At 42.7% G+C, this 12735-nt stretch overlaps 1 protein-coding gene across 1 annotated transcript in view; it reads right to left on the reverse strand.

Annotated features, from left to right (window-relative positions):
* The window catches only part of MARCHF10 (membrane associated ring-CH-type finger 10), a gene marked incomplete at both ends in the record, with an annotated part of 39765 nt that overhangs the window by 2216 nt on the left and 24814 nt on the right, over positions 1–12735 (reverse strand). Inside the window, one exon of the mRNA XM_080826996.1 lies at positions 5280–5451. Coding sequence (XP_080683122.1) covers positions 5280–5451 — 172 coding nt within the window. The remainder of the gene's footprint in view (positions 1–5279; positions 5452–12735) is intronic.

Here is a 12735-nt window from a genome sequence, read left to right on the forward strand (position 1 = left end):
ATGCCAGTTGAATTGCATCGCTTCCCACTTAGATCCCCTCCCTGGCTGATGCTGGGACATTCAAGGCCCTTGGGGACCTGGTCCTTGCCTACCTGCAGGGTGTCTGCTTTATAGTCTACACTTCCTAAAGCAGAGTTTCTCAAACTCAAATGTGCCTACAGACATTGCAGAGATCTTATTAAAGGCAAGTTCAGGTTCAGTAAATCTGGGCTGGGACCTGAGGTTCTGCATTCCTAACAAGCTCTCAGGTGATGCCTCTGCTGTAGTCTGGGGATGCTTCAAGGCCCAAGGCCCTAGACTACTTGCCATTCTTCGACATGTGTCTGTCTTTCTCCCTCTTCTTTGTGGCTCTCTTCCATGCCTTTGCATACTCCATACCTCCTCTGGGGCACATCATTCTTGCCTTCCCCCCTGGCTACATCTCCTGTCCTTTAGGAATTACATCCCACTTGTCCCTGCCCACAAGCTCGTGGAACTTACCTTTGTAGGGACATGTTGGTGTCTTGCCCTCCCGCTAAGCTGTGAGCCCCTGGAGGACCGGTTCTGTTTGTTTTATTTTTTCTGTGGCCCCAGCACCCATGCAGCGCCTGACAGGTAAGCATGCAGTGAGCAGAATGTTAAAGTGCAGAATGAATGGGTGATGGATGAGGAAATTAAAGCATCCTGGTATCTTTCTCCTTGGGACACCAGGGCTGATTGGATGGATTTATAACATCCCAGAGGTACCGGAGAAGTACATGACCTCACTGATAATCAAATAGTTTTTTTTTTTTTAATTTTTAAAAAAATTTTTAAAAAATTAATTTAAATTTTTTTTTAAGTTTTTTTTTTTTTTTTTTTTTTTTTAGTTTATTTATTTACTTACTTATGTGATCTCTACATCCAGTGTGGAGCTTTAACTTATGACCCCAAGATCAGGAGTTGCATGCTCTTCTGATTGAACCAGCCAGCCTAAAATTTTTTATAGTAAAGTTATAACCTCTCTTACATCTCATACTAAAATGACTTTGGTTGAGCGGCTTATAAAAAGATGCCAACCCTGGAGCAGCAGGTGGTGGTGGGAGTAGGCTTCATAAGCAGAGGGAGGATTGGGGACTGACCTTTACCTAAGGCTTAGGCTCTCCCCAAGATTTTAATCTTCCTGTCTACCTGGTGAGGTAGGTAATAAACTCGATTTTACTGATGAGGAAACTGAGTTCAAAGAAGTTGCCAGCTCACATTTATAGGGCTATGAAGTGGTAGGCCAGGAGGATTCTGAGCCAGGACTTCAAATTCTGGACTCTGTGACGTCCCTGAGCCCCACTGTCTCAGAAGCATTACCATAAACGACTGGGAATTGATTCTCTCTATAAAAGCGGGAGCACTCACTTATGTTGTTTTTTTTCTAACTTGGGCAGATGGCCTGGAAAGTTGTTGGACACCGGTGGACCTGCCTGGAAATTCATTAATCTTGGCCTTTTGAGAAAATCTTCATCAGGATTTATTTGCAAGGTAAGTTACGAAGATTTGGGATTTGCCTCAAATTTCTCTTCCAGGCTGCCCTACAAATAAATATTTCACAACTCAAAAGAGACGAAAGTTATGTTAGATATTTATCTTTTTAAATCTGAATTCACTGCTCTTTCTTAGCTTTACAAGAACACATCTTCATGATAAGCCATTATTAAGCTGAATAGGTTTTGCTACTCCTACAAATGTGAATCTGGTAATGACTAACATTGGACTCAGTAATAAGTGAGGATAATTTCAGAACTCTTGGCTTTGTTTTAAAGGGCAAGGTTTTGGAAGCAGGCTCCAGGACTCCATCCAGATCCGTTTTCCTGGCACATAACTAGGAGACGGTGCCCAAGTTCTAGGTGACAGGAGAGGGCACACTCATTTCCCGTGTGCCTGGAACTGAGGCAGAGAGGTCTGCAGGACTCCAGGCGCCAGAACCCCACAGCACAATGGCCTTTGGATGCCTCTATGCGTCTTGGAAAGGAGAGGTGGCTCCTTTACAACTCAGGCTAGGGCTGGGTGGGGTCTAGGATGTAGGCAGGAGTCCAGGAGTTGGAGGCCACCGTAGCTCCCTGCGCTTTTCTGTCCCCCAGCATTCGCTGGGCCTGCAGACTGCTCTGCTTCTCACAGACCCAAACAGAATTCTGTTTGTAACTCTGCTAGGCTTCTCTTCCACCTTGTATCAGTGTTCACCTTGCTCATGAAATAGGGTTTCTGAATCCACTGCACATCAGACACAGCTGGGTCTTGACTCACTGCCTGAATTTTCCATGTCTTTTTGGAGATAAAGCAAATCTCTGGCTTGGTGAATGCTTTCTGATTATTCATTTTTTTCCCTTTTGTGTTTTGCTTTGTAAATTCAGGGTGTAGCCAAAGCTTCTGTACCTACGTTTATATCAGGATTTAAAGAATACAACTCCGATTTTTGGTAAAGGGAAATAAGATTGTGGGGAGGTGGGGGACAACATTAAGACAAAGAAAACAAGGTTTTCTAGTTCATTCTCTAGTGAATACAACTCTCACATTCTAGAGATCATAATGCTATGAATTTACCGAGTGCTTATGGTATCAGGAACCGTTCTAATGTCTGAGCATATGTTTTATCACTGAATCTTTACAGCAGTCCCAGCAGGTAGGATCTGTTTTCACCCCCTACTTTACAGATGAGGAAGCTTAGGCACAGAGAAGTCACTTGCCCAAAGGCCACACAGCAAATAAGAAATGGGGCCCAGATGCATTTTGACTTTAAAGCACTTGCCCAACACTACATGGAGGGAGATAGTACGGAGAATCACAGGCCAACTCACTTAGCAACAGTTCCGTGGAAGACACAAGCTTAATTTAAAATGCGTGAATTCTTTCTAATAGAGTATGAAGACCAGTGAAAATCTGACACCTTCTTAGTTATAAATATAATTTGTAGAGGGCACCATTGGTTTCTATATTGTAAGTAGCCTTCTTAGGGGTTCTAGATGGTAGTTCACATGGACATAAGAAAAACCTCCTTTATGTCATGGGTTACCATTACATAGATTTGCATGTGAGGAAGGCCACATTTCCCAGCTATATTATTGTATTCAGGAAAAGTCTAGCGTAGCTCAGTGGAGGAAGGTTAGCCTATGACCCAGATGTTGCGAAGGGATTTCTTTGGGTTTGATGCTTCAGTTCTGCACAGTACCCCAGTTCTGAAACGGGAAGAAGGTTTGGTGATTCACTGCCGACTTTGGATCACCCCCAGAAAGCTTTAGGAAAATATTTCTCTACAGAGGTGAAGGAAAGCAGGACCCTGACCTGTGAATTCACCCAGTGAATTGAATCAACGTGTCCAGATAATTCAGGCCCCAAATCTTTTTCTCCAACAGCAGGGTATTCATTTGATCCTCCCCCCAACCCCCGCCCTGAGTTGCTAGCACCACTCAACTAGACTTTTCCTGAAAAGATTCTGCTTAAATTCTCACCATGTCTCTGGGCTCTCATTTCGCTGTGCTAATTAAGGAACTCTGAGGGTGCATCTACACATGTAAAATGAGTGGATCTGAACACACCAACGCTTTGCTTTTGGCCAGCTTCGCGAATGCAGTTAGTTTGCTGCGCGACTGCTTCGGCTTCTGTGGCAACTGGCATCAGTCACCAGGACTGCTAGCCTCACTGGACAGCCGGGGCCCAGTCCGGCTCCTGCCTGCATGGGTCTTGGACATGGTCTAGGGTCCTAAGAGGACAATAAAGCCACTGCTTTTTAAAAAGCTTTTCCTACAAGTAACATCCCTCATTTGATGAAATAGATATCTTTCTGCCAACTTGGCTCTCCTGCCTAAACCTTGGTGTTTTCCAGGCTAGTAATTCTCCAAACGTGATGTTTTATAGAATGTAAAGTGAATTAATTCTTCATTTGTCAGTGTTGTAAGTTCCATATGGAGTTTGCTTAGTCAGAAAAGCATCTGTATTAATCACAAGACCAAAATTATCTTGTGGACCTCAACTGTACATCTTAATGACTTTTCTCCACAGATGACAAAGCAGCCCCTGTGAATAGTTACCCAGTTTTGGTAAGAAGGCTAGAAATTATACTGAGTGAATGAAATTGCATTATTTGAACTTAAATTCAATTTTTTTCTATTAAAAACCTCCCCAGTTCAATAAATTATAACATGTATTTTGAAATATTTGGGGAATGATCTTATCTGCTCTATTCCATTCTTAAACAGCTGAATTAAAAACCTTCTTCCTACTAAAAATTTTCAAAATGAGAAGTTAAGTATTGATGATACTTTCCCCTAATTAAATAAGGAAAAAGAATTCAGGCTTTGCTTGAAAGGACATCATTTCAGAAGTCAATTTGGTTTTGTTTTTATTTTTAACTTCATTAAAGCAACAAAATGTGGGTGGTTAATCTGAGGGAAAGCTGCCATTTTCTAAAAATGCATTAAGACTTAACTGGACGGGTGGTTGCATGACAAGAGCTATTTAGGATTAGAAAGTAGTTGTGATTTGTATTTAAATGAACTGCACGCTATTTACAAATTCCTCGGCAGTTAATTTGGATCGTTTCCATCCTACTGTAAGCAGAAGGCAGACCTTTCTGCCTAGTTACCCCAACTTCGAAGTCCGTTCCCAGAGGAATCAAGTTTGTCCTCCATATGTTGGCTTTGATGGGGATGAGCCCGAGGGACTCTACGCTTTCACTTGAATTTATCCTCTTTCTGGATACTATTAAATCACTCCTGCCTCAAGCAGAGGACTGGTCTCCGCTTCAAAGGCAGCTAAAGAGTGAGTTATTTACCAAATCGCACAAAAGGGAGGATTTATCAAGCCCCTTTTCTCCCAGAGAGGACAACCCCAGAACTGGAGGACTTTATTACTCTCTTTCTTGGCTATAAATTATGGCATTCAGATGCTTTTGAAAGCTTCTCTTCATGCTCTTGCTTGAGTCATAAAATTTGATACCTGGGGCCAAATGCCTTTATTCTCCTCCTCCACCCCCCACCCCCAAGGGTGAAGAAGATGAAAAAGTGCCAATTCTAGGCAAGTGCCACACAAAGCCAATGACTGCTCCGAAAATATGGGCAGTGGGAACAGTTACTCTACATAATTCACACCTCCTTGACCTGCTATTCTATCCTGAAATGAATTTTACCGTTTGCATAAGATCACTGGACACTCCAAAGCCTGAATTCCCCACTGGGAGAACACTAAGTGGAACCAACAGCACCAATCTGACTGTTGTCATTACCTATAATACTGGGATTTTAGATTTTGTGAATTTCAGTAACTCAGCCACTCACCTGAAGAGGGTTTGCTGGGACTTGCTTTCTCCACTTTCCTTGGAGTCATAGTACTTTTATGTTTCTGTTTGACTGCTGTTTGGTCAATTGCTGGAAGTTTGGAATCACATTTAACCGCAGAACTCTTGGTGGATGGTCTTGGTTCAGCCAGAGGATCCTCCTCACCAGAACTCTACCAAAAAGGAAAGGTGTCTGAGTATCAGTGCCAAGTAGGTCATCTTTGCTATGCAGAGGAGAGATGCGCTGAATGCATGGACTCCTTCAGCACTAACACTGGAGCGTCCTGCCACGCTTAATATGCCCTTTTACCAGAGAGATTTTGATGGACTGTATCCATTTAGAAGTATCAATTAGAAATAATAGCAAAGTTAATGAGTCTATTTTGCAGAACACTATAAAAAGAAGGCACTTGTGTGAGTCTATCTTGTAGAACATTATGAAAAGAATGCACTTCTGACCCTTGCGGAAACCCAACCAGCTCATGTTAAAGGCTACATATGAAAGCAGGAGAAGCAATCAATGCCCTTAAACTTCTTGCTTTTGTTATTTGAACTGCTTTGGGGGTGGGTGAGGAAAAATGTTCCTTACAGTAATCATATACTTAACAATGAAAAGGAAATTTACATAGTGTGTTGGGACTGAAAAGATGGGACCTCAGTTTAATATTCTGAATTACTGCGTGCAGTCTAAGAGAGACTAATCTTAAAAGTCCCCTACTTGTCAGTTCTCTATAAAGAAGTCAATATAAATTTATGCCCAGCCAAATCATGATTCCGGCAGTGTCAGAGCAGCTTGGCACAGCCTTCCCAACACAGCAAAAATGATCCCGACGTTCATCGTTTTATCCTTTGCCACAACTACACCCACCAAAGAGATAAAAGCAGTGAAAATGGCTATGGGAAGCCTGGTCATGAGAGGGGAGTTAAGTCCTACATTATGATTTTTTTAAAAAGATTTATTTATTTTGGGAGGGAGGGGTGGAGGAGGAAGGAGAGAATAGCCCCAGGCAGGGTTTGCTAGGGGGGGTTTGCTGCCAGGACCATGAGATCGTGACCTGAGCCAAAACCAAGAGCCAGACACCAACTGAACCACCGAGGCGCCCCCCTGCCTTATGGTTTTATAACCATATGATTTGTAAAACACTGCAACATACAAAACCCCAAGATTCCCCCCCTCTCTCCCGGGGGAGAGGGTCGCTCAGTTCTTCCACAGGCACATCAGTCCACTGTTGGAAGGTCCTCTGAAGATGCCGTCTTCTGTAGGCAAGAGTGCTGTATTAACACCCCTTCTCCCCTCCCCAGCTGTGGCAATGTGTATTGATCTCCCTCGTCATTCTCGCTGACAGTTGTGGCATTTTCATTTCAAGGCTCCTGACTCAGGAAAATACTCTGAGTAGCTTTGAATCATTGGGCGCAACGTAAGACAAACAACTCTAAGAAAAGTCCCCTACTTGTCAGTCTTCTCCAAAGCAGTCTGTATAAATCCACAGGTGGACAGATCATTATCCTCTAAGATTATAAGTCCTGTTTTGTAATTTAGAGTCTGGATACAGCCTTCAAACAAGTAATTATTGTTTCTCTCTGTCGCTTCAGAAAACAAATCAGATAAGGGACAGGGAAAATAAAGGACTTAATGAATCGGTTCTCCATTTTCCTTTTTGATTTGAGAATTTAATAGAAATCCTTGAAAATGATTGTGACATGTCAAAGGTGAAGCGTTAGTTTGTACCTGAGCATGAGACGGGCTGTTTTCAGAGAAGGAAATGTGGGTAGGTTTTAATTATGATGCCTAAGACAGTGAACATGTGATGGAATTTCTTCCACAAACTGCCCAAAACAAACACCTGCCATTAGGGTATGGATGGATAATCCGGCTCATACAAGGGTCTGTTCTTCAGCCCTCCCTCCCTCCCTCCTTCCTCCTTTAAAAGATTTTACTTATTTCAGAGAGGGAGAAAGCGCAAGAGCACACAAGCTGGGGAGACTGGCAGGGGGAGAGGGAGAAGCAGACACCCTGCTGAGCAGGGAGCCCCCCCCCCCCCCGCCACCGCCATGCGGGGCTTGACCCCGGGATCTTAGATGAGGGCCTGAGCCAGTGGCAGATGCTTCACCGACTGGCCCCCCCTCAGCCTTTTATTTCTAACCAATGCAAAGACAGGAAAGATGCTCTGGGCTCAGACTACCAATACCCACAGTTGACAGTATCAGGAACAGTAATGGTGTCCACCATTACTGTTGGGTTCATCACCCTCAGCCAGGGCAGGTTTCTTTGCTTGCCCCAGGCAGTGGTGAACTGGGAGGTGTGGGTTGGTGACAAGACTTTTTTTTGGGTGGGTGTTAAGCCATATTTATTGTTCCTTCATCCACTCATACCTCAAGCCGTTAATAGCACTGAAGGTGAAAGAAAGTTTGGCCCCCTAGGCACTGCTTATTACAATGGAATTGTGTGCTTGCATTCTGAATACATCCTTTTCTGGTTCCTGGTTCCATAAAACTTACTTACTTCTGGTTGGTAATCATTCCAAAGCGTCCAGAAATGGCAGCTGAAAGAGGGTGTTTTGTCAGCAGGAAACTAAAGTCACAATGGCAGGAACTATAATACTTATGAATGTGCTTGCTTCTCTGAGTCATCATAAGTAAATCATTTCAACTTTCTGTGCCTTTATTCACGTCCTCTTATGATCTGCCATTTTCCTCTATCCTCTTCTATGAAAACCCATCATATTATCCAGGGAGGAGGATCCTTGATGGGACAAGTCATAGTAACTCATTCTGGCACTAAAGCATAGTATTCAAGACTTCCTGGGAGTGAATTCTGGCCCTTTCACGGAGTTATTTTGTGATATAGGGTTAGTTTTAGTTCATCTCTCTGCATCTCAGATTTTTTTCATCCATGAACAATAGTGGTCTACCTTTTGGTGGTTCTTTGAGAATTGAATGAGTTAAGATGTGTTGATAGCACTTAGAACAGTGCCAGGCATCCAGTAAGTGCCATGCAAGTGTTGGCTTTTGCAATTAGCTGTTCATTCATGTTCAGCCATTAAACTAGCTAACTAGCTAACTACTGAATATTAACTATATATTGATGAAAGCAAAACCAAATCCCCAATGAAACATTCCATTGGATTGTCACCTAATCCCAAGAAATGGGAACAGAGAAAGTGGATCAGTTTCTTCACTGGACTCTTGGTTTCTTTCAAAAGCTTTATAATTTGTGAACGTCAGTAATCAGTGGAAATGTATCTAGTCTTAAGAAAACATGGTACAATTTCTTTTTCACACAGTATAAGCTCTAATGGAAAATATTTACAATGTTTAGAGATTATCAAACAATAATAAAATTATTTTGATTTAAAGTTGATTTTAAAACAGTCTTTTCCTCTTGTAATTTCGAACAGTAATTACAATTTTCATTCCTTCCCCCATATGTTCCTAAGTTGAAATGTCACATGGAGGTGGAGGCAACAGCACATTGCTATTCCTTTGAGGGAAGAAAAGCAGCTCTGTCTTTCAAAATCCAAGTCTAAAATGTTTTTAAAAAATGAACTAGAAAAATCTTTAAAAAATCAAGCTACGTGATACTTGTAAGGATTTTTTCTCTATTTGTAATTTGGTGAGAAAGTCCTAATGAAGCCATGTGAACTAAAAGAAGTTATTGCCAAAATTAACATTTTCTAGAGCATTATTATATTTGTACTTAACGTTTTCCAAAAATCCCAACTTGCTCTTCTGGCCTAATAGAGATATTACCTTGCCCTAGGCTAGGCTCTCTCAAAAGAGAGAAAGAATCTCTTTCTCAGAGAAAGAATTGCATGAGGAAGAGAAGGAACTTCTGTGAGAGAATGCAGTGGCACTGGGCACTGGAGTAATGGCTTAGTAATGCTATAATGGTTCTAGTTAGGCCTGGGAGATGGAGACCCAAGGGTTGGGAGTGGAATGCATTTCCTCAGGGATGCGAGAATGACGAGATTTTTTATGTGAGACCTAACAATGTCGAGTCTGGAATGGCAAGGTGACAGTGAAAAGAGATGATTAGTAGAGCAAAGGAGACTGAAGTAGTAGGAGACAGAAAAGACCAACTTATTTTCCAGCTCTTGCCTGATGGCTCATTTCCAAGACCCAGGAAACTGATTCTCTACTGGTGTGCCACCTCCTTCCCTCCCCCACTGGGTGCTACTGAATTCTGATTGACAGAAACCCATTTTGCCACATGTCATGTGATGGTAAGCTGGGCTGGGCAGATCTTCTGACATGGTGTAGACCAGGGTACAACCTGCTGGGAATAAGAGGGAAGAGGAAAAGAGTAATGTCAAGCTAGTGCCAGAGAAAAGACCGTGTGTTTTGACATTCAAAATGAATGTGTTTTCATGAGAGAATGAAGGACCGTGATCAAGATGGTGATCCTCAACATTGAAACAGTATCAACATGGGAAGGATGACCGAGAGACTGTGGGTGCAAATGTGTACTTTCAAAGTCTCCAAACTCCACACCCATATTGTGCCTCAAACACAAAAACAGCCTTAGAAAATTGAGGGTAGCTCATATAAACAGCATTCTGGATAGGGTGGCCCCCTTTGTGTATTCAAGAACCATAAAGTAAGCATGTTCTACACGGAATGCTGGCCGTATCACAAAGCAGGCTAAACCTTCTCTTACCTAGAAAAACTCTAAGAGCAGCAAAGTCCTGCCCATGTTCAGGACAATTTTGAGCTTACTAGAATTGTAAACTTCAACAACAGTAAAGAACAAGGATCAGTGACCTTTTTTGGGTTTGAGGTTTTTTTGTGCGGGGTTGTTTGTTTTCTGGACTCAGGTACCACCTGCCAGAATCAGATTGCTGCTTAACCCCATTTGTCTCTCCCTCCTGAAGATATGGCTGCCAGATGGGGCTGGGTAAGAGTAGGATCAGCAATAAACCTTGGTCTCCATTTTTGCCACAAGATGCTTTTTGGAGTAGGTTGGGCTGTCACATGTATAAATATCATGCACACTGGTCTATACATTGACTTTGGTAAAGAGACACCCCCCTTCCCCGCCCGCCAACCTGCCATTGTCTGTGATTCTCATGCTAGCAGGTTGGAATGACTCATCCTGAGACACTGATCTGAAAGCAGTAGTGGCCTTGATGATTAATGTCTTATGACCACTGGGTCTGCTCGCTGAAGGACGGGCATGTGGGACTCGAGTTGGCTTTGTGCTTACTGTCCATCTCACTATTGAATGGCCTCTGGGTGAAACTCAGAGCTGCAAGCTACTGAAATAGCAAACATGACAGATTTCCTGACACTTGTTAGGTATTCCTTGTAATGCAAATTGATCCCTTGTGTGTTGTAGACATACCTGCGTGGTGACATATTTTCATGCTTTTGGGGACAAGTATGTATGGTGTTCTCTGGGATAGAGTTCTTTTTTTTTTTTAATTTTTTTTTTTTTAGGATTTTATTTATTTATTTGACAGAGAGAGATCACAAGCAGATGAAGAGGTAGGCAGAGAGAGAAGAGGAAGCAGGCCCCCCGCCGAGCAGAGAGCCCGATGCGGGGCCCGATCCCAGGACCCTGGGACCATGACCCGAGCCGAAGGCAGAGGCTTTAACCCACTGAGCCACCCAGGTGCCCCAGGGATAGAGTTCTTTGTGGTGGGCAGTGGGTAAGGAAGTGGTATGTGGCCAGAAAATGTTGGATTTTTAAAATTTGAAAGCTACAGTGTAGTGTTTATTTATTTATTAGAAGATTTATTTGATAGAACAAGCAGGGGGAGCAGCAGACAGAGGGAGAGGAAGAAGCAGATTCCCTGCTGAGCAGGGAGTCCAGTGTGGGGCTCGATCCCAGGACCCTGAGATCATGACCTGAGCCGAAGGCAGACGTTTAATGAACTGAGCCACCCAGGCGCCCCCAGTGTAGTGTTTAGTAGCACAGTGAGACGGCCCTCAGTGGGTATTTCTCACATGCAGTGTGGCTACAATGTATTTCTCCTCCATTCTTTATTTGAATTCACATTCCCCTTTTAGCTGAGAGGAGCATCTGAGGAATGTGAAAGATTTGGCCATCAAATGGAGATCACCTACAAGATTACCTCCTACTCAAAAGAGTGTATCTAAAATGTGGGAATTAACTGAGAAGTATCATTTGCAACTACTATGTCTTCAACCCCATGCTAGGCACCATGAAGGAATCTGAAGACAAAAAGCTTGCAGTGGGAGAGAGAAGATTATACCATACTAGCAAAATGCAAAAAAACATTTAATTAAGCGATCAGTTGGGTGGCACCAATTCTGAATTTCAAAGGAACTCACAGAAAACGATGTGAAGTCAAGGCAGGGTTCATGAGGCAGGTGGTGGTTTCTGGAACCTGAAGGATGACTAGTAACTGAGTCGATTAGAGGCAGCACAGGAGCACAGGAGCCAAGGTATGGATGGAGTAAGAAGTCAGGCCTGATTCTCAGACAGCAGGGCAAGGGGCCAGAGCAGAGTGTGGGAGGAGCGGGAGAACAAAAGCTGGATAGCAAGGTAGGGTCAGATGGTGGGGAGGGGCTCTGAGACTCAAGCAAAGGATTGAGAGTCAATATGATAGAGGCTGGAAGTCTAAGTAGAAAAATGCTTAACATGGTGTTAAGACTAGCATGTATCTTTCAGAGCGGGAAAATAAAGGATCCCTTCCAGATTTGCCACTGAAATAATCTTTTTGTAGTTTCAGTGGCATATTTTTATAAAGTATAATTCTTCATTACAAAAGAAATGCATGTTCATAATGGAAAAATAAAGACAAGCCTAAGAAAACTTAAAACCTTCAAAACTGTATTAATCTTGAAATAAAAACTGCAAATAGCTTGGTCTGTATTCTTTAAGACTCCCTTTTCATGACTGTGATGGAGGCAACTAGATTTCCACCAAAATACCTTCTCAAGTAATGAGTTGAAGCTAGATATGGCCGCCCACCTTGAACTGAACCCCTGCCACTGGATGTGAACTCAGGAGGGAAGTCTCACCAGCCCATGGGAGTGGGAGTGATATGATATGTGCATTCTGCCTCAGTGTCTGGCTCAGCACTTCAAGTTGCAAGGTAACAACTTTGAAAGTCGGGTGTTGAAGACAACCGAACCATTATCAGCCTGTCTCTGAAAGTCCTGGTGGAGGAGAGCTGCCTGCCTGCCGATCTGGTTCATCCAGCCTGAACTGTCACAGGCACAAGAACTTCCGTCTTGATGGAGCCACCATGCTTCGGGTCCCGTTGTCACAGCCACTGACCTTACTCTAACACACATGAATGCATACATATGAATAGGATTAAAAAATAATTTTAAAAAAATAATAATTTAAAAAAAATAATTTCACTTAATGATATTAATTTCACTTAATGATAATTACCTGCATCAACAGATACCTGTTTAAAATTTTTTCAGTCTTAATTTGAAGAATGTCAGATCTACAGAGAAGTTGAAAGAATAATACAAATAAC

Source organism: Martes martes (assembly GCF_963455335.1).
Source record: "Martes martes genome assembly, chromosome: 16".
NCBI classification, from domain to species: Eukaryota; Metazoa; Chordata; class Mammalia; order Carnivora; family Mustelidae; genus Martes; species Martes martes.